We start from the raw sequence: 22,717 nt of genomic DNA, 5'->3' as shown, positions 1-22,717 counted from the left end.
CTTGAGCAAACACCTCAAAAATAGAAGAAGAAGGAGGGGACAACGCCCCCTTAGGAGACCCAACTTGAGCCCACGCTTTTGCATTGAGTGGGCGTGGTTTGCGTAATCTTTCTCTTATCCAGTATTTTTGGCTGTAACTTGTCAGGACTCTGTAGCAAACTGTACTGAGACCACCTCAACAAAGGGCTCAGTATGGTTCCCTTCTGAGGGATGTAGGAAAACACAAAATGCTGAGCCATGGGTCTGAGCTTGCTTAAATGGCTCAAAGGGACCAAGTTTGAAAATGCCCACAGCATATAACCCGAGATGATGTTTTGTTATTCAAGTTGCATGTTTCACTAATTATGTGAATGTTTTTGTTTTGGCAGCTTCTTTGATGTTTTTTTCTCTCATTTTAACATAGGATTTTATTCTTTGGACAATTGCTCGCTCAAGATCATCAAACATAAATTCTAAATTGGAGGTTAACTTGAGGATGTGGCAGGAAGATGGTTTCATACATAAAAATAATGATATATTTGTATGTTTGTAAAACGCAAGTGTGTTTTAATCTAATTTGGTTAGAATCATTACGTGCAACCTGAGTCAAAGTATTGTTATTTGAGTTTCAAAAATAAATTATTTTGCTTTTGTTCCAAGTTCTGTAGCGGAGTACGTGTCGAAAACAAGGTATTGCACAATTGCATAGAATGCCCTATATTATATTATATTATGTTATATTATATTATATTATATTATATTATATTATATTATATTATATTATATTATATTATATTATATTATTCATTATATTATTCATTATATAATACATTTCATAGCTTTGATGATGGATAACGCTAGGGATACATTCGCTTGGCGTCTATGGTGTCCCTAGCGTAAGGAACAATAGCTAGTGAGTAATAAAAAACTAGCCAATATGGCTAGTAAAGAAAAAAGAGGGCCTATACTGTATCATGTGGAGGGGGCCCGTTTCTTCAAGTAGGGCCCATGTAGAACCCCGTATCGTATGGGCCCCCCTGCCTCGCGGGGGCTGCGGGGGTATACTCTACGCCCCTGTGTCAGGCTCTGTCATGCACACCCGCTGCAGGCATGCACACACAGACACACAAACACACACACACACACACACACACACACACACACACACACACACACACACACACACACACACACACACACACACACACACACACAGACACACAAACACACACACAAATAGCCAGATAGGCTGATGATAAAATTACAAACAGCAGGACATTAAAATGGCACATCAACAGAATGACATCACATCACTGGATTCCTGAACTGCTGTCTCTACTGTTCAGTACTGTTGTGAGTAAGCTATAAAACCTTCAACTACTAACTTGCAGTATTGTGTGTGTGTGTGTGTGTGTGTGTGTGTGTGTGTGTGTGTGTGTGTGTGTGTGTGTGTGTGTGTGTGTGTGTGTGTGTGTGTGTGTGTGTGTGCACGCATGTGCGTGTATGTGACAGAGAGAGAGAGAGAGAGAGAGAGAGAGAGAGAGAGAGAGACAGAGAGAGAGAGAGAGAGAAAGAGAGAGAGAGAGAGAGAGAGAGAGAGAGAGAGAGAGAGAGAGAGAGAGAGACAGAGAGACAGAGAGAGAGAGAGAGAGCCCTCTTGACCGACACAAGCTAGCCAATGACCCCCTTAGCGTTAAAATTACATTTTGCAAAAGCGCCCCCAATTGCAATTGAGCACCCCAGTGTTAGCCACCTCAAAACCCCCCTTGGCCTCCCTAACATCCCTGGGAGGCTGTAGAGCCCCCATTGAAAAACACTGAAGTGGGGAACTTATGCCAAATGGATATATTAAAATCATGTTTTTTTCATCAAGATTTTCATATGACAGTGAGAAATATATAGATTTTTTGGTATATTTTCTCCTGCAAGTGGCCCCTTTTGTCGTTGGTTAAGCTAGTGTGAATTAAGCAAAAAATGTACATGGCATTTACAGGTAATGTGTATGATACAATTACTTTCTTTGTAGCCTATGCTTCATACATACATACATATAAATACATAATGTATTGTATGTATATGTATGCAACGTAACCTCTGGACAAGGCTGACTGCAGGTACAAATATGTGTTTTTCTTCAATTACGTAAAATATGCAAGGTAGAAAAGTAACATGACCTCCGGACAGGGCTGACTGCAGATACAGGAAGTAACTAGTCACACTTCATCAGCAAACAAAAGCCCATCAGTCACACTTGGCGAGAGTGGCTGCCAAGATGAGGACCCTTTCCATGATCTCTCTCTGTCTGGTAACAGGTATGTTAACATGGAAATAATACGCCTATGTCATTTTCATATGAACTATTTTTGTGTCTGCCTTTCTTTCTTTTATGTCGACGTGATGTCTCTCAATCAGAATCGTTGGTCTTCATAGTTACAGAGAACTGCAAATGTGAGCGGCTAACATTCCTTATTATGTATTTTCATTTAATTTAAACGGCTAATGGATACAATACGATGCGATACCATGATAATTTATTGTCAGTTTACACTGAGATTAATTTTGCATCCAAGACTCGTTTAAGACAGGACATAGGCCTACACATAACATCACAAGACTAATGGTGGGCAAATGGTGGAATAACTACTAGTGCAAATCTAACTGTTCCTACAAGTGTAGGGTCAGCCCTCTCTCAACTGTTAAGGAGCTTGTTTTCAAAAGGCCAGGGTGCTACCTTATATTTCTGGTCATTGACTCCATTAAATGTTTCAGTGGCTATGTTTACATGAGATATTTAATTCAGAATTAACTCACTCTAATTCTGAATAAAGCTTAATTCCACTTTGAAAACATCATGTAAACACTTAACAATTCGGAATTAAAAGAAAGATCAAAGTATACTCGATGGCACTATTTAATTCTGAATGACTAATTCGGAATTAAAAATGTCATGTAAACATAGCCATTGTCTTGTTGACTCTCTATCGAGCTCTAGCTTGTTATGCTCTCTTTTGTAGTTGTCAGTGTGTACAGTGAAATGTAGCCTAATCTAATGTCATGAAATGTATTGTAATGCATGTGAGACAGTAATACAAGTCCAATCCATAGGAATATAAATACTCTCTGTAACTTTTTAAGAACTCTGTTCTTTTGCCCTGTCTTTATTTATTTTAGTCATTCGCACCAACTCTTTACTCTACCAACTCTATGTGCACATGATACCAGAGTGTTGCATGCGAGTGTGGGTTTGAGCATGTGTCTGTGTGCATGCAGTTTATTAATAGAAGCTGACATCTTTGTGGTTAGTATGTTGTACATGACATTCTTCCTGTAGGCATGCCATTTACAGGTCATCAGAAGTCAAAGAGGAAAGAGGGTTTTAAAAAAAACCCTCTGCCACATGCATTTCTCATGCTTGTAGTGTTCTTGTCAAATCAATATTCAGGGGTGCTGTAGGGATGTGCTAAATAACTGAGTATAAGTAATGGTTGCTATAGGGTGAATTCAGGTAAATTGGGCCACTCTTTGGCAAATTCAGGAAGACTGATGCAATCTGAGGAAGAACAAAAGATTACCCAAAGTTAAGTTTGATTGCATAAAGTGACCCATAATCTTCCATTTCATGACAAAAAAATAAGGTGGTTAATGTAGAAATTATGCATTTTTACAAGTTTTAGTGACAGGTGTGTCATCCTGGATGGAAAGAATGCATTCTGGTAAAATGGGCCACCTATTCAGGTAAAATAGGCCACCTATTCATTCCAACGGTAAAATTAAGAATTGCACAAAAGAAAAACTTACCAAATTACCTGAAAGGGACGGCCCATCTTACCTTAGCATCTTCAGCTAAAATGGGCCGAAGTTTTTTTTTTTTTACATTTCTAGGTATTTTAACATCACAATGATGCCACAACTATGTTTTTTCCAGATTAAAGGCACATATTCAAACCTAAAAACATATCTGTTTTTCCAGTTTTTATCACATCTGAAAACAACATCATCCTTATTTTATGTAGACGATTTCTTATTTTGGCAAGACTGAAAATTTACTTTCTTCTGTCACTCTCCATATGAGGGTTCCCCCTGCCCATCAAAAAGTGTCATGCTATTCAAATGACTTTAAACAGATAGAGTCGTAATGTTGCAACAATTTCAGTACATTTGTGGTGGTTGGTCTGTAGAATGAAAAGAAATGAGACACCCAATGCTTATCCGGCCCACTTTACCTGATGGCCCAATTTACCTGAACGCACCCTACATAGTGCGCCATCCACAAGAATGGAATCTTCTATCTCTCCCACTTAATTTCGTCTGGTATTCGTTTTCCTGTCCAGTAAAAGCAAAATGCCCTCTTAATAACTACTAAAAAACCCAAAAATGGACTACTGCCCAAACAAACGTTATCATCTAGTTGCAAAACAAGGGTGTAAAAATCCAACTATTGGTGAAGAAAACATGGTAATAAATTCAAACAGACTGGACAGTAAAACTGAAAGTCAGAGGCGTAAATTGTAAGTGCGTGTGTGTGTGTGTGTGTGTGTGTGTGTGCGTGTGTGTCTAAGATTAAGACAGAGTTGGTGTTGGTGTTGGTGGTGTGTGTGTGAGGGAGAAGAGCGCATTTCTACATTTCTTCATTTCTACTCATTCTATAACAGAAAAACAGATACTTTGACAAGCCGACTTTATGAGAAAGAAAAAAAAAGGAAGAAACACCCTGAGACTTCCGCCACACTAGTAGAGAGGGACAGTGCTGGTTGTGTGTGTGTAAGAAAAGATTCAAAGGTCATTCTTGAGAGAGGCTGGCTGTGGGAAAGAGGAAGAAAGGCCCTGAGATCTCCGACACACTAACACCTTCACCCTTTTGCATGTACACAAACCAAACACTCACACGCACACATATGAAGCCTGCTTACTGGGCTATAGACCTGTATAATATTATATTATTATAATATATTACATTGGCCCTGCCGTGGCCTAACGGTGGGGCACTGGGTTGCTGTGCCAGCGACCCGGGTTCTATTCCGGCCCAGGTCATTTGCCGATCCTTCCCAGTCTCTCTCTCCCCACTTGTGTCCTGTCTCTCCTCCACTGTCCTCTCGAAACAAGGGCAGAAAAGCCTTAGAAAAAAATATGTATTACCGTATATTATATTATATTACATTATATTATATTAATATACAGAGTTCATTGTGAAAAACAAACTTTCAAAAGGATGCATGATAGCTATGATACACACTCATTGGCCTGCGTCAACAGCTGACTAGCTCCGTACACCAACCAAGCATTCATTTTTCACCCTCAGACCACTTACACACCAGAGCGTGGTGTGGTGGCAGACAGCGAGAAGACGGTCTTTCCGTCAAGTCTCAAGCGGTGTGTTCTACTCTGCTTTTCACACTGACCATGTCAGTGTGCGTGGCAGGTCCTGTTCAAATTCCCCACCACAGCCAAATGCAAATGCAGTCTCCAGTTGGAGACTGGCCAGTGGCCAATGTTTTTTTTTAGAGGGGCACATACCCTATAATGGCAAAAAGTTCAGCACTTATAATTTTCATTATATTTTATACATTAAATATTACAGGTCTTTTTTTTCAAAGCATGACACACCCAGTAATGTAGTAAGAAGGACGAAAAGAAGAAAAAATTATAGTGAGTAAATTAGTCCTCAGGTACTAAAAGGAAAAGGAAAACAACATGAACGTACAGTGGTAAGGGAGAAAGAAGAAATGCGCATTGTCTATTTTAATTGGTCTCAAGATCCTGTAAAGCATGTGTCTTAAACGCATGATGAATCAAATACAGTCGCACATACAAGCAAGTACAAAGTGTGGGGCCAATACAGAGTACAGCAGTATTCAAGGAATTTAGAACTGATAAAGTGCAGTAATATATCAATTGTTGTGGACCCAATATGCCACTCAGGTTCTGGTAGCATTTGGAATAGTTTCAGAGCCGCCCATGCAGTGGGCACAACAACAATGTGTGTGTGTGTGTGTGTGTGTGTGTGTGTGTGTGTGTGTGTGTGTGTGTGTGTGTGTGTGTGTGTGTGTGTGTGTGTGCGTGTGTGTGTGTGTGTGTGCGCGCGCGCGTGTGTGCGCGTGAGTGTTTGTCTATGTGTGTGTGTGTGTGTATGTGCATGCATGCATGCGTTCGTGTCTGCCTGTGTGTGCATGCATGTTTATGTGTGTGTGTGTGTGTGTGTGTGTGATCTCTCTGACAGGCCTGTACCTGGATGCTACTGTGGTAGTGAGTGGACCAACAGGATGTGGTGAGGGATTTAAACCTGGAGAAGATGAAAAATGTAAAGGTAGGATAATGCAGAATAATCAACACTGCCATGATGCTATTGGCTGATGACATAGCATATACTGTGTGTGTGTGTGTGTGTGTGTGTGTGTGTGTGTGTGTGTGTGTGTGTGTGTGTGTGTGTGTGTGTGTGTGTGTGTGTGTGTGTGTGTGTGTGTGTGTGTGTGTGTTTGTGTGTGCATACTTGCGTAAGTAGGTAGGCAGGTGTGTATGTGTCATCAATGTATCTTTACCAACATGTTTCTCAATAAGTAGTCTTTATTAATTCATTGTTGTTGTTACTAGGGATGCATGATGTCAAAAATTTCGGCCGATACCGATATCCGATATTGATATTCCAGTTTTGGCTGATAACGGATATTAACCGATACCGATGTTTTTTTGGTTTTTTTTAAAGAGATGACCATGATGCAAACCAACTGATTTTTTGAATGTCCTCTTATTTCCAAAAACACTGTTTAACTCCCTGTGATAAAATTAGATAAAAAATAGAGACAAACTAGAAGAGATACAATGAAAGTCACCGTCAAGTCCAATCTTTTAGAACCGTAACATATTAAAAAAAACATCGGCCCAGTTTTACCCATCAGACCGATGTCCGATGTGTTGAGAAATACATCTGGCCGATACATCGTGCATCCCTAGTTGTTGCCCTGACGCAGATGGGCCCGTCTGTACATTCACTATTTGCTGAAATGACCTACAGTATGTAACAGAAGCGAGTACACCCCTCAATTTTTGCAAATTCATAAGTATATATTTTCGTAGGACAACATTAAAGAAATTTCACTTGGTCACAATGATTAGTGCCCTGTTAACAACATATATAACCGCTTAAATGTGTTGTTCACTCAGAAAAAAAACAAAATACTGTACAGCCAACATTTGACAACATCTAACAAAAGTGAGTGCAGCCCTGGTTAAAATCCTGTGGAGAGTGTCTGAGAAGGGGCCGTGTTGGCCCGAAATGTCTTGAAATGAAAAGGTATTCATGGTCAGGTCATCTGTGTGCATTTCAACCTTGCCTTGCCTTACCTTACCTTGCCTTGCCCTAAAAATAGATAGGTGTGAGATTTGAATGAAATCCTATGGAGAGTCATGATCTGCTTCAGTAGTCACTTTTTTCTTTTCTTTTCTTTGTTACTTTTTCAAACAAAAGACACCGGGGCACAGCAGCTCAATGCCCGGGCACATGCCCCTGTAAAATAGGTCTCCCGACACCGATTCATTCATTCATTCATTCACTCATTCATTCATTCATTCATTCATTCATTCATTCATTCATTCATTATTCTCATACAGTTCCATGATGTATTTCAGATGATAATGAATGTGAACAGGAGCCTTCCATCTGTGGAGATCATTCCTATTGCTATAACGCAGCAGGAAGCTACCACTGTGTCTGTCACAAAGGATACCGCTCCTCTAAAGTGACTTTCACAGCAGAAGACTCCAAATGCCAAGGTTAGTGCATGTCAGACCAAGACCAGTAACACACACACACACACACACACACACACACACACACACACACACACACACACACACACACACACACACACACACACACACACACACACACACACACACACACACACACACACACACACACACACACACACACACACACACACACACTTCTTTCTGTGCCAGTCAGTAGACATATAAAGGAGTGTTTTCTGAAGGGCAGAAATCCCTGTGGCCCTGCTCAAAAGTGCACAAACAGACATGCATCCTACGGGTATCCTTAAATCCTTGACTTGACTTGTGTTTCTGTGTGTTTGAGAATGTGTTAATTACAGATGTGGATGAGTGTGTGGGGAGTCCTCTTGTGTGTGGTCCAAATGGCACCTGTACAAACACACCTGGCAGCTACACATGCGCCTGTCCTCCAGGATTTAGCAACCATGGTATCAACATCATACCTTGTAAAGGTGAGGATGGCGTTCAGATCTGCTACTACTGTAGCAGGAGTGAAGTTTTCGTGGGTTGGTGTTTAGTGCGTGTGTGTAGCCTATGACCCTTTCCAATACATGATTGGGTCTTATACTTGGATCTTTAGTTTGTTTCTTATATAAAAGTGTGTGTGTGTGTGTGTGTGTGTGTGTGTGTGTGTGTGTGTGTGTGTGTGTGTGTGTGTGTGTGTGTGTGTGTGTGTGTGTGTGTGTGTGTGTGTGTGGTGTGTGTGTGTGTGTGTTATTTACAGATGTGGATGAGTGTGTTATGAGTCCTCTTGTGTGTGGTCCAAATGGCACCTGCACAAACACACCTGGCGGCTACACCTGTACCTGTCAACCAGGGTTTAGTAACCATGGCAACAGCAACAATGCACCTTGTGCAGGTGAGGATGTGGTTCCAAACTTCCTTTGTCCTTTAGTGCCTTTGATTCACAGATTTCGCTCTGTCTTTTAGATGTGTTTCCCTTTTATTTATAAACATTTGGAGGAGCACATGCAGGCAGGGGCTAGAAATGCCAAGTGGCTAGTGGCTAGAAATGCCAAGTGGCTAGGTTCCACTGGAGCACTGTACAGTGTATGATAAGGTTTTCCCTCTGAAAACAAATCTTCCTAAAAAAAAAATCTAAAAGCTATTTTTAAAACTCTGTTTTGATGTATGTAAATAAACAGAGAAAATCGGAAACTTGAATGGCTTTCTCCTTTCTGTGCACAGGCTTTACATATTTATGACAGCATATTTATGCAGATTACAAAATTACGTTACACTTAGCTGATGCTTTTATCCAAAGGGATTTACAGTTATTTACAGGAGGATATGTGGGATATTTCTGGGCCAAAAATGATACAACTAGAAAGTTTAGGGTTAAGGTTAGGTTTAGGTTTAGGGTTAAGGTTAAGGTTAGGGTTAGGGTCGGTTGTCATGGCGACAAACCAAATGACGTACGACATAAGTAGAACCCCAGGCCGAAAGGGTATGAAACTAGTGAGTCCCGTTGTATCCTCCTTCATCTTCTCTTGGCATGTAGTGACGGCTTGTGACGCCGGTGATGGCTTGCATAAAATGTGCGCTACTGCCATCTACAGTGCTAAGGGAACTCCATTTATTCTCAACCTAAAGCCTCCAAAGTGCTCCCACAGTGGGTTTACATACAGTGTTGAATCTCGCCCTCCAACCCGTGCCTGCAGTTCACCTAGGGAGTGCTGTCGAGACAGCAGAGCTCATAAGGCTGGCGCTAATAACTGACAATTGTGCTCGCTGTCGGCTGAAACTTGACAATATTATCCAATATCCAATGTGGATTTCAATTAAATGTACAATCACCTGGGAGTTATGTCCTTCTGATTTCCTACAGCTTTGGCATTTATGAGTCTGGCTCCGCTAGCATCTTGCTAACAAAATTGCTTTACAGCCGTCGTGTTCACAGCAATGCAGCCGGCCGACCAATCCAAACGCAGTGTGTGAAGCTACTCGTGATGTCATACTGACAATAAAGACGTATTTTACAAACATCCAGCGAGTTTAAACATTCAAACTAAGTGCTGTTTGAAAGGATAATCTATCCTGCCTTTTGGAAAAATAAAATGAAACGATGATACCAATTCTCTCCCAAAGCAATGGCAGCATCGTGGTTGAGCTCCATGGGACCCCATTCATTTCAACAGCCTCTGCGCTCCTTGGCGCTCCTCTGCGCTGTCTGGATGGCGCCACTTAGTGGACAGTACCACCCGGAAAAAGTCGCGAGATTCCTCTCTCGTACTACCCATAAACACTCTCTGGTGCTCCTAACCAAAGGTCTCCTAAAGGGGCGTTCACATTACATCACATGGATCCAGGAAATGCACAGGCTTGAATCATCTTACCCTACTAAGAAAATCTTTGATGCAACCCTCTTGTTTAAAGTCTGTGTCCTGAACCATTAGGCCACGGCTGCCCAGAGGTGTAAATTAAGATATTTTGGAAGAAAAATGTTTGCTTATCAAAATAGCTGGCTGTAAAAGTCCCCCATATTTTATTGTAATTAAGGTATGCAGATACACAATACATACTTGTAATAAGGTCACACAGTTTTGTGTTCATCATGTGTTTTTTTGTAGAGCTGGTAACCATGCTGAAGGATTGCCAGGTAATGTTTGAAATGAACACTACGTCACACATTTCACTACCTCTTGCATATTTTACTAATGCACTGCTATGACTAATGCACTCCTATATGGCAATGTCAGGCAATGATTTCTCAAGGCAATCACAATATTATTGATTCTGTGTATGACTGTTCTAATTGATTCATGTAATGGGCTTTGACTGTACTGCCTGGCTAAAGTGAAGGAGCTCAGCTAATATCATTATGCAAACCGACTTGTCAATGCTGGGACTTTGGCGACTTGTCCATTTTCACAATTGTCAGGTTAAATGTTTACAAGAATGTGTTAACAAAAATGCTTGCTGCCGTGATTCCTGAAGGTTATTTTTTCTTAGGGCGCTGATGTGGATTGTAAACTGGACTTTCTGAATGCATCAGCATCCACTACTCTGCCAGAGAAGGTAAGGTCTGCTGTGTGTGACTGATTCATTATGCGCAATGTGATTGATAGATGGATAGTTGATTGCATTGAAATTATATTAAAGTAATATAATTTAAGTTTGGTGGATATTATTTTACACATTAGACACTTTGTAGCCACCATAAACAAACTTGATATATTTTGTCATCAGACTAGTACAGGAACAGAGACCAGGTAATACAAATAGAATGCATCAAATGTACATTTAAGGGGGTATTTTGGTCTTTTTGCATGTCTCCCCATAGACAGTGTGCAGTGTCCTGGATGTTTTGCTGGACTCTCCTCCAGACATTCTGGCCTCCAAGGGAGATGCTGTGCTTCAGTCCACTGAGGACCTGGTGTCCACCTTGGTCAAGCCCACAGCCACTCAGTCCAGCACAAACTTCACCACTAACACCACAGGTACATTATAGCCCAACCATAACCTCTCATCACCAATATAACAGGTAGTCCAATCACCACTCAATCGAGCACACATGTTTCCACCAACACCACATGTACAGTAGATCATACTGCCGTACAATTTCAGAACGAAGTAACTCAAAAATGTTCGAAATTGAGTTTAGACCGAAAATGGGCTACTACCTCCTTTGTCTTGTGTCAAAAAATGTTGGTTCAGCTTTGTCCCGTTTCAGAAAAAAACTGCAAAAACGGATGTTACTGTGTTTTTTTGTTTTAAGAGGCTATGTGGGTTACAAGGTAACACACTTATCCATTGAACCCGTGGTTTGGGAGTAGACAGTAATACCACAACAGAACGCAGTAACTTCATTTTTCAGGTAAAAAGTCATGAGAATGTTGATTTTTTTTCAGTTTTTTCCTTGTGTGCATAAATTTCCACCATAAACAAGTAGGCCTATTATATGGATGTGTCATCATCACTTTACCTCCAACACAGTTGCCCGGCTGGAAAGGAAACTTTAACAACTTTTTTCTCAGTTTACCCGGAAGAAGAGATAATGCATTCTAATTGTAGGGCAGTGTAGACCACCCTCAGTCTCCTCCCAGTCCAATACAAATATAAACAGTATAAACATCACTGTTATGGTAGTGCTCTCGTACCCAGTCAAGCAGAAACTTCAGTGTCTCTTTTTTGTATAGGAAAAATAAAATAAATTATATGATGTGTTCTCCCTTTTGTAATGTTACTCCTCAGAGGTGAAGATCCTGAGTGTTGGACCAAATACCTCTCTGACTGCAGTGCCTAAACTGGTGACTGCAGATGTCAGTGTTGACATTGATCTCCTGGGCATCGCTGACAACAACAATGGTACCCAAATTTCACTCACTGACTTACACACACACACACGCACGCACGCACGCACGCTCGCTCGCTCGCTCACTCACTCACTCACTCACTCACTCACTCACTCACTCACTCACTCACTCACTCACTCACTCACTCACTCACTCACTCACTCACTCACTCACTCACTCACTCACTCACTCACTCACACACACACACACACACACACACACACACACACACACACACACACACACACACACACACACACACACTGAACACTCCTGGTGTAAATTGACCATTTACTGTATTTATTTGTCTGTTCATGTAAGGCATATTTTTCCAGCAGAATCAGAATGATAAGTAATGGTTTGACAGCATGTAAGTGGCAAGGAGTTGTTGAAAAGTACTACTGAATAATCTTATCTTCATCTGTCAAATGATAATGCTCAGGTTCAGCATCCGTGGTCATCATAGTGTACAACAACATGCATGAGGCTCTCAATGCCGCCTTCTTCAAGACCCCAGACAACAAAATGACAGACATGATCTCCAAGGTTGTGTCCGTCATCTTGCCAAACACACTCGACAAGACGATACCGACTCCGATCAACATCAGCATACCACATCTTGAGGTGCCATTTTAAATTGTTTTGCAATGCACTGCATGCAAAGAATAACCTATACAGCGTGGAAAGGCATCAATGTCCTAACATGTCATATTACCATGCTAACTGACTCCAAGATAAATCCTCTTTAAACCTTTGATGACCAATTAGGATATCTCTACATGGCATTCCTGCAATAACATTTTTCAGAAAGGATGTATCTATTTTATTTAGTTAATTAGTTACTTAGTTATTATTATGAATGGTAGTATAGTATACTATAGTAGTAGCAGTAGTGGTAAAATTATTGTTTTATCATAATTAGTATGGCAAGCATACTATTGTTAGTCCTCCATTTCTTTTCATTATTATTAATTTCATTCTTCTTCTACAATCCATTACTTTTACAATAGCGTTCACGACAGAAAGTCTGCTGCTCGGTGTGCCGATTTGATCTTGTACATGTATTTTGTTTTGGGGTACCTCGAACCCTCTAGCGCCACCAACAGGTCAAAGGAGAAAGTATTGTAACTTTTGAACCACTGATCTGATTTTTAAAAACTTTGCATCCCTAGACGAATCCAACATACCCTATGACGTCATTTTCCACCAGGATAGTCACACAATCTCTGTCCGATTGTCACGGAAATGTTATGAGGGCATCTTCAGACTTATATATACACCTCTACCCAGAAATTCCTAGAAAGATTGATTAAACCGTCTTCAAACAAGAGCTGATCAAAGTTGGTGGCGAAGACGCCAAAAAGGAAGTGAGCTCATATCTCGGCAACGGCTACATGTATCAAAACCCAATTTTATACCCATTATCAACACTATCCCCAGAGGATACATAATGATTTTAGTGCAAATCCGCCTATAGAGGGCGCTACAATAAGCATAAATGTGTTTTGGCCCATATTGAGCTCCGATTATCACATTCTTGGCATCACTGGAATCCTTGGGTCAAGACGAATCCAACACTAGGGCTGAGTACCGATCAGAATTTTTCGCTTTCGGTTCCAAGTCCAGAACCTTCGTTTCGATGCCGGTTCCTGACGGTGCCATTTTCGGTTCCTAATTTATAAACACTGGGGATGACGAAATATTAATTATTAATAAATCCAACCCTATCCATTTCGTGCTGCACGTCTTTGTCTCCGGTGAAAGATGTTCTTCCAGTGATGGGAAGCTACGTGAGGAATCAGAATAATGTGCTAGACAGTCTGAATCTCTGACTAACAGAACTGCCAGATAGAACAAGAGTCAGTAAGCTAATAGAGGTGACGTGAAATATTTTTAATTAGCTTCCATAATGATTCTGCGCTATCCCATTCGCTCCCCTTCATGGTCGGGGAGGGACACGAAAGTCAGGTGCATTGCAATATCAATTTGCTCTGCTGTAATTGTAAAACAGCTGTAACTTTTCACATGGCTTTGTGAATTTACACTTATTGCAGTAGTATAGCTTTGCCAGCAAGACGAAATTCCCCAGCTAAAAAAAAATAGTTCGCTAGGTCAAAAGCGTCGGCCCATAAATTATCCCCACGGCTGTCAGTTACCCTGACGAGCCTGCCACACCCCCACTAGTTATTCTAGTAGCTCAGAGCCGTAGAGGGATCTGCACCAGCTAGAATGTCTTGCTCATTGAACTACCTGCCAGTAGACTACATTTTATGCCAGATAGGCTACCACCAAGAATTCAAGTTCCTTGAAAATACGTGCTCTTGAGCTTCGGACCATAGGCGTGTAATGATTCACGGTGTAGGCCTAATCCAAAAAGTCAGAGAATGCGTGTGCCCATCACTAAAGGGAAAAGGTCCCCAACACTGTTTGATGATTCATGGTGGAGTGAAAGTCAGAAACGTGCCATTACATTTTTGGAAGCACCAAACAGTGTTGCCGACTTTTACTTTCCTCATACAGTAACCATCTGCGTGAGAATGATGCAAGCCTTCGTTTGCACACCTTCTCTTGCTGTTTCTTGATTCGCAGTGGCTGTGTCGAACACAAAGTTTGTATTCTTTGCCGTCTACAAACGCTAGAAATAAGCTACGTAGTTTCTCTCGTAACAGCGTTAGTATCCATTTTTATTGCGTTAACGTTCTGGGGTTTTAAATGCGCAATGATAGGGCCTAAGAAAAATAAAAGTTTGGTTCCGGTTGGTTGTCAGCTTTGGTCATGGGTCGGTCGGATTTTTTTTTTTTTTTTCAAATTTTTTTTTTCATTTTTTTTTTATGTCCGACACCCCCAACCCCCCACATGCGCCAGATTTCGTCATAAACGTTGTTGGAACAATGCCAAGGACGATAGTGGAGTGAGGCCTACAGCTAAAGTTACAATGAAATAGGCATAATAAGCATTAATGAGCCAATTATACTGACCGTCACCGAAATTAGGATATGATACGTAATAGCCTACCGTTTCTGTCAAAACTTGTCCAGCTGTCAGTTGCCTGACACTGCTATTTTAACTCCTGTAGGCATATGTCCCGTTTACTTTTTTGATTCCTTTCCATCATCCGTTGTAGACCATATTTTCATTGGGATGAAGGTTCTGGCTTGCAAACATTCTATTTACTCACTTTTTTGTTTTACGCGAGGATGTAGACACCTGAGGCGAATGTTTTAATGAAGGGTGATTGAGGGGCAACATCGTCATTGCCATTAAATCATTATTGTAGGAAACTGTAGTAGTCCTAGGTCTTCATCGAACAGTCGTATTTGTGGCGACATCATCGTTCATTTCAATTTCATTATTTGGAGGAGGTGCGGAGAGTGAGACAGTGACAGGCGCCCTGCTCCTGTGCAATGGTGGAGGGACAAGCAGAGAGAGAGAGAGAGAGAGAGAGAAAATAACGGGCGCAGGCCAACGGACTTCTTGGTTAACCAAGCCTTGTGGTAAATGAAAGAATGAAGGAAAACTTGGGCAAAGCATTTCCCTTCTCTCATATTAACTTATTTTCCAAGGTATTGACAGTGCTACTTAAGTATTGCTATAACGAAATGCATCTCGTCGAACATGCCGCGCGACTGAATGAAAGCCCCTTTTCTAACACGACGAGACAATATCAATACATTCAAAAATCGTGGATACTCATAATGTTGTCTGTGTGTTGCATTTCGAGGTGGGTGGTCAGGCTGTGTCGGTGTCGGGTGAGGTAAGGCTGACTTATTATTTGACAGGCATTTTCGCCAGGTTCCCAAACTATCCTACATCGTAGGCTATTAGTCTGCAAGAACGCTATGAGGCAAGTTGTTAAAAACTTACGAGCTACAACGACTACCAATTAGCATGTTGTAGCATAATAACTAGCCTATAACGTGACCGAGTAGGTGCGCAACTCTGCAGTGACATTTGGGGTTTTCTAATATCAAGCCGGCGGCCCTTATGGCGCGCGCGTGTGTGTTGCTCCTATGTGGATAGTCATGCGATGCAAATTCAGTAACTTACAGGCAGGTAGAAAGTGAGAGATGGCGAGTTATGGGAATGAAGAAACGTGTTGTGTCTTGTCTATATGAACAACCGTCCACACAACATCGATAACTTTTGTGAGGATTCCAAAAACTCAAAAAAAAAATGTTGGAGTCGCACAAAAAATGATAGGGTCGGTCGGCAACTGGAACCAAAACATTATTTTTTCTAGGCCTAACTGACGTGACGAACATCTGGGAACCGAAACGTGGAACCGACAGCCAAGGCAAGTTTTGATGCCAAGTAAAACCTTAGCCTTTCATTCGGTGGATTAAGGAACCGAATTTCGTAACCCAGTCCTATCCAACACACCCTACGATGTCATATATACCATGGTGGATTTCCTGCTATTTTGACTTTTTCATAAATCAATAGAAATTATGCCCCCCACAATTTTTGTCCGATTGTCATATAACTATTGTCAGACCACCATTGGACTATTCTGCATCTATGCTGAAATTGACGACAAAGACAAACGGGACGTTAGCTCATATCTCAGCAATGCCTTGACAAATCGCAACAAAATTTCTTATACATGATCGCCAGTACACCCAGAGGATACCTATCGATTTTGGTGCAAATCGGCCACTGGGGGGGGCGCTACAGTTTGTGAAAATGTGTTTTGGCCAATATGGCAGATAACAAACAGGAAGTTAGCTCATATCTAGATGGTTAACTGCATGTAGTGTATGCAGGAAGGGCAGCACATGCATGAAGGGCAACGCATGCATGAAAGGCAACTCATGCATGAAGGGCAACGAATTCAAGAAGGGCAAGCATACTTCAGTTAGCAATCTAGTTATAATTGTTATTAATATGACTACCCTCATAATAACAGTACTGTAGGTCAGCAGATATGTCTCAAAACCTATTATTGCAATATTGTTTAAAAACAAAAGTCTGTCCAGAATGCAGATGCTGAGGACGAGGTGTTTTGTGTGCACTGGGAGGCCAATGCCTGGATTCAAGATGGCTGCCATGTCAGTATTACCAAGTCCGCTCACACCGTCTGCTCCTGCCAATACCCTTCAACATTTGCCCTGATAATGACCATGGATCCAGCAAAGAAGGTGAAATATTGTTTTTCCAATACATGTTTGTATGATTGTATGACTGAATGCTTCTATGGTATGGTTACCTTAAGGTCAACAAAATCCCTTAGCTCACTTAAAATTAATTAAAGAAAAAGAGCCGTAGACATACGTTATTAATGATGAAGTTGCGGTGGCTATTAGCATCATAATCAAAATAAATACTTTGTTACATTTTTACACGAACACAAACGTTGTTCAGATTTAGAAAAGTTTTTGGGGCTTCCCAATAAAATGGCAGTCAGTTCCAGTGTATGACACAGTGATGTGGTTGCCTATGTTTCCAGAGTGACCCTGTGATGAACATTCTTAACAACATCTTGGTGCTGATTGGCCTGCTGTTCCTGAACTTGGCGGTGATGACCTTTTCCCTCTGTCGATGGAACCCCAGGGTGTCCAACGTGGCCCGCCTGAACCTGTGTGTGTGTCTGCTGCTGGCCCACACTCTCTTCCTGCTCATACAGAGCTTCCTCCAACGAATCAGGGCACACCAGGTAAACAACTGTCAATGCCATGTTTGTGTGTTTGTCTATATGTTTGTCCTTGTATCGTGTGACAGTGGATGCGTTCCAATATGTGACCTTGCGTCCTCCATTTGTGTTTGTGGCCTCATACCAGGAAGTAATACGTCGTGACAACAGCATTATATTTCAATATCCCGCAAAAGCTCAATTGTAAAGTCATTTTCCCATTTGCAAACTGGATGGTGAATGAAGAATAGTCCCCCAAAAAGTGTTGTGGCTAGGCTGACAGCGAGGAAACTTAATTGTTTTCTTCACGGAGGCGGGGCATCCGCAAAACGTGAGGCCACAACACAAGTGGAGGACGCAAGGTGGCATATTCAAATTCACCCAGTAACTTATTCAGAGTGTAGCCTAATGTCAAAACATTCAATCTCTACATGTCAGTTTGTCTTATTTATTTCTCTCTCTCTCTACCTGTCTGTCTGTCTTTACATTTTAGGCTTTGTGTAAGACCCTGGCTGGAGTTCTGCACTACCTCTTCCTCTCTTCATTCGTCTGGATGTCCATAGAGGCTGTGATGCTCTTTCTGTCTGTACGGAAGCTCAGGCAGGTCAAACCTATCGAGAGTGCGTGGCTACAGGGGAAGGTCTCCCTCCTGATTGGCTACGGGATCCCGCTAATCATCGTGGGTGTGTCTGCTGGAGTGAACCCTGAGGGACACGGCAGTGACAAGTGAGTACATACCAGGGGGTCAGAATTTCGCTGGTTAGCTTCGCTGAATAGCAAGGCACTTCCTCGTTGCCATTTTCACAAATTCACATCATATCTGGTACCACTTCGCTCATAATGATTGGTGGGTGCGCCGTTGCACATGCACAAGTTTAGTACTGGACACACGATTAATATAGGTCAGTGGTTGGGCAGGCTAGAAGACAATGTGCATCCCCGAACAACTTCATCATCCATTTCTGAACATCCATTGCATTGTCTTCCATATAGCTTTCTGGTCAAACTTCCGTCAGTCAGTAATGTGGCACGTAATTGGCTGAGTAAACTGGTACCGGACATGAGCTCCATGAAACTCCATTTTGGAAGCTAACAAATTCGCTCAATTTGGCTGAATTCACTAGCCTAGCATTTCCCATTGAAAGCAATGGGGGCAGGACTTATTCACTGTCTCCAGGTCTTATAATACCTCCATGGTAGATACGGACATGGACAGACGGACAGACAGACAGAATATTTCCTTGCAACTTTTTATAGATGATTAAATGATTAGTTAAGTTAAGATAAGTTAAATGATTGCAGAGTAAGCTTGAATTGTGTTTTTGCAGTGAATGGGAGTTTTTAGCCAAATCAGTGTGTCAGAGGCTATTTTGATCAAAATGAATAAGGAGTCATCTTAAAAAAACGCCCCAGTTGCCTCTGCACTTCCCCTTCACATTAAGCATACAAAACATGGCTAAAGGGTACATGGTTGTTCGAACATGGCGAACAAGCCAGGAGAACATAGCGGAGCTAGTTCTAGATCTAACGCTTGGTGAGTCAGAATGCAAGAACTTTGGACAACTTTTCGTGAAGTTAAAACCAACAGAACAATCTGAAGATCCGATTGTTGACAAGGAGCCAACGCCATCTTCTTCGGTGAATGAACCGGAGAAGGTGCCAAACACTGAGCCACATAGCTCGTAGCCAGAGAGGCGAAATTTGATTCCTGTCGGAGAATTGCTAGGCCAGTTTCCCTGGCTGGCTACGATACGACAAGGGCGAAACTGTGATGCACTGCATATTGCAAAATGTGGAGATGCGATGGCTGGTAACAGTCCGTTTGCCGCTGGCTGCCAAACATCTCGCATTGAAACGTTGCAAAAACGACCGCATAAATAAAACGCTCGACATGCCGTGATAAAAGTTCCCCTCTCCCCACTAAAGCCGGGCATACACTGTGTGATATTTTCACTCGTGGGTCTTAAGCTTCTGCTCACACTGCACGATGGAATTTCACTGTTTAAAAGTTCACAACTCACGACTCACGTCCTCACACTACACGAGCCGACAGTCGGATGCGAGCGAAATGCTTCCACCGTACAACGCGACAGCATGTTTCCCCGGTCTGCAGAGGAGGGAACATGCGCACCTGACGTGGAGATGAGGTCGCGCTCAACAGCGAATCGCACGGCCCTATTAATTTGTGCATGTGAAGTGTCAAATCGGGTCGTAGCACTGCTTTAACCCATTGAGGTCTAAGTGCCCTTGAGAGGGCAATTTGACATGTCTCTAAAAACAAATCTGTAACTCTGTGAGTTTTTGTCATTGAAACACATAAGTTACACCATTAGAAACCTCAGACCTTCCAGATTTCAAATATATATATGTTAAATAAATTATATAGCTGGCCCAATTTAAAGAAAGTGAAAAGAAATCTTCGCATATTCTGTACTCTCTGCCTGTAGCAGCCACACCTATAGCTATTCACATGTAAAGTACCAGTGCTTGAGTGGCTATTCAGAGGTGACAGCACGCCCCTTTCAGGTAGGGTAAACACAGCAGACGTAGAGTGACAGGGGGGTTGGGGCTATCAGAGCACATGGGGATTGACAGGGGGGTGTGGGCCATTAGAGGTTTTTCACACCTATCTCATTAGTATTCAAATGAGACAGGCAGTGGCAGAGACATAGTCATTCTTTTTTGCATTTTGTATGAAAACAACAAAACATTTCTAAATGCCCTTTTCACTTTTATGCTGCCAACACATTTGTTTACAAGATTCAAACTTCAAAAGTCTTGGCTAGATATATTTATTGTGTGTTTTCTTGAACTTTTTGAAGACGTCTGAACCCTGTTTTTTTGTACAGTTGTGTTTATACTCAATTTAAATAAAACATGTTTGTATGACATCCAATTTTTTTTCAGATTATTTCTTGTCAGGCTTTTCACAATACAACCATATATTCCACTTTTGCATAGATGCTTACTGTTAGCTGAAAATACTTGAAAATGTCAGGGTGGTGCAAGCAGCCTAAAAGCCTCTGAAAGGCCTTAGACCTCAGAGGGTTAACTGTGTGATATAAGCACGAGCCACGACCAGAATTTCAAACCGTTTTGATTTTCTTGCGACCCTGCGATTGCACGATCGTGAGGCGAAATCGCTTGTCGTTACCCCATGTACACTGCATGATGCGAGACTCACGATTGACCTGCGATTGAGCAAGAAATCGGCCCGACTCTCAAAAAGTCGTGCGAGTGCCAAATCAGGGCAAAATCGGGGCAAAAGTCGCACAGTGTAAGCCCAGCTTAAGTCGCATGCAGCATCAACCAGGACCTCAGAGGAGACCGCAGTGATAATTAAGTCCAATATAGCTTACAACATCGAGAATGAGGACATTTCATACACGAAGTTTAGTCACAAATAATTCTCCATAGAAATGGCCGATGTGAATTCAACCTACAGCAATGATGTGGTGTGTGCCCAATTTATAGGGGTCATAGCAGACACTTTAAAGCTGAAGACGTCTGGGGAAATAACAGACAGCGCTAATATCCTTCCTAATAGACAGATTACTGACAGTGCGTCGACATTTTACTGTACGCACATCCTATCGTGCGGAGAGGAAGACCAGTTTACATAGGCCTGCATTGGGCACATATAGGTGAAGCATGCACATGCCCAAGTTAAGCATGTCATTTTGACTTTGTGTCAATAATATGAAATGAAACATAAATAGGCCTGCAAATGAATCCAAAATGCAAATGTAGACTACATTGCATCCGAAAAATACGTTTTTATTTTTTATTTCACTTTTCACTTTCACTTTATTTTACCTTTATTTAACCAGAGAAATAAAATCATATTGAGAATACAAGTGAGCCCTGGTCAAGGCAGCACACATTACATTTACATTTACAGACAGGACACAGACAAAACAGAACAGATTAATATGGATGAAGAGATAAATGTACACAATAAAAAACACAAAATAATAAACATAAAACGAGATTAAAAGGAGAGAGAAGAGTTCATCCAGGCACTCCAAAATAAGGTGTCCAAACGGGAAGTTACATTAAAAAGCCTTTAATGGTACTGGGCTGGGGTTACATTAACAAGTCCGACAGGCGGACAACAGATGCGTCCGTCTATGCCCGTTCTGAACCTTTTTTGCCCAAACGCCCCGCTGGCCTCCTTCTAACCTGTCAACGCCCACCCCCCTCTGAAGATGTGCTTTTTGTTTATTGGTCATAGCCTATTGCCCATGGAAACTCCAAATAATGTGGCAGGCAGTGAAATGACGAGACAAAGCTTTATATTTTGCAGTTTAGACTATAATAAGGTCATCATGCTTGGATTTGGAAAAGAAGCATCTAATTTCAAATTTCACATAGATCAAGTGGCTACATTACAAATTACCAGATATTATTAGTACTAGGTTATTTATCAACCTTTAGTAGGCTATCACGCCATTTCAGCGTCATGTGCATGTGGGAAAGAAACTAAACATGGCCAAATAGCCTAATAAATAAAACCGTTTGGGTGAATCATGCGCTATGGGCAGTGATGGGGAAGTTACTTTTTAAAAGTAGTGCGTGCTCGTTACTCGTTACCTATTCAAAAAAGTAGTGCCTTACTTTACTTAGTTACCCCTTGTGGAAAGTAACTTAATGCGTTACTCGTTACTTTTGCGTTACATTCAGAGGCAATAATGGACCCAACAAAGAGGACACATAGATAGGAGAACACCAGGTTTTGTCAACAAGAAAATGGCACATTTTGATGCCATGTTGATTAAATGCAAAAGCCAATAATAAATTGTCAAGTTGCTCATAACTTTGTTTGCAGTCTTATGAGGGTCTTTGCATTCCAAACGAACTATTTGGGGACTGTTTAAAAGTGTGAAAAGTTTATTAAGCAATTCGTTTTTAATAGGCTACCAATAGTTAGCTGCCAGCAGAGCTCAAACACAGTTTGCCTTCATTTGTGTTAGCAACTAGCTACAGCTACTGCTAAACCAATTCGAAGTCCTAACACACTGTTTGCAAT

The 22,717-nt window shown here is 41.5% G+C and overlaps 1 protein-coding gene across 1 annotated transcript; it reads left to right on the top strand.

Annotated features, from left to right (window-relative positions):
* The first annotated feature begins 8,530 nt into the window (after nt 1-8,530).
* LOC134457791 (adhesion G protein-coupled receptor E3-like) lies at nt 8,531-18,418 on the top strand. Its single transcript, XM_063209766.1, has 8 exons — nt 8,531-8,623; nt 10,717-10,782; nt 11,048-11,204; nt 11,959-12,072; nt 12,502-12,683; nt 17,027-17,197; nt 17,506-17,712; nt 18,182-18,418. The coding sequence occupies exons 1-8, from the start codon at nt 8,531-8,533 to the stop codon at nt 18,416-18,418; spliced, it is 1,227 nt and encodes a 408-aa protein (XP_063065836.1).
* The last annotated feature ends 4,299 nt before the right edge of the window (nt 18,419-22,717 follow it).

This window comes from Engraulis encrasicolus, chromosome 1 (genome assembly GCF_034702125.1).
Source record: "Engraulis encrasicolus isolate BLACKSEA-1 chromosome 1, IST_EnEncr_1.0, whole genome shotgun sequence".
Lineage (NCBI taxonomy): Eukaryota > Metazoa > Chordata > Actinopteri > Clupeiformes > Engraulidae > Engraulis > Engraulis encrasicolus.
This window is presented reverse-complemented; position numbering and strand designations above follow the sequence as displayed.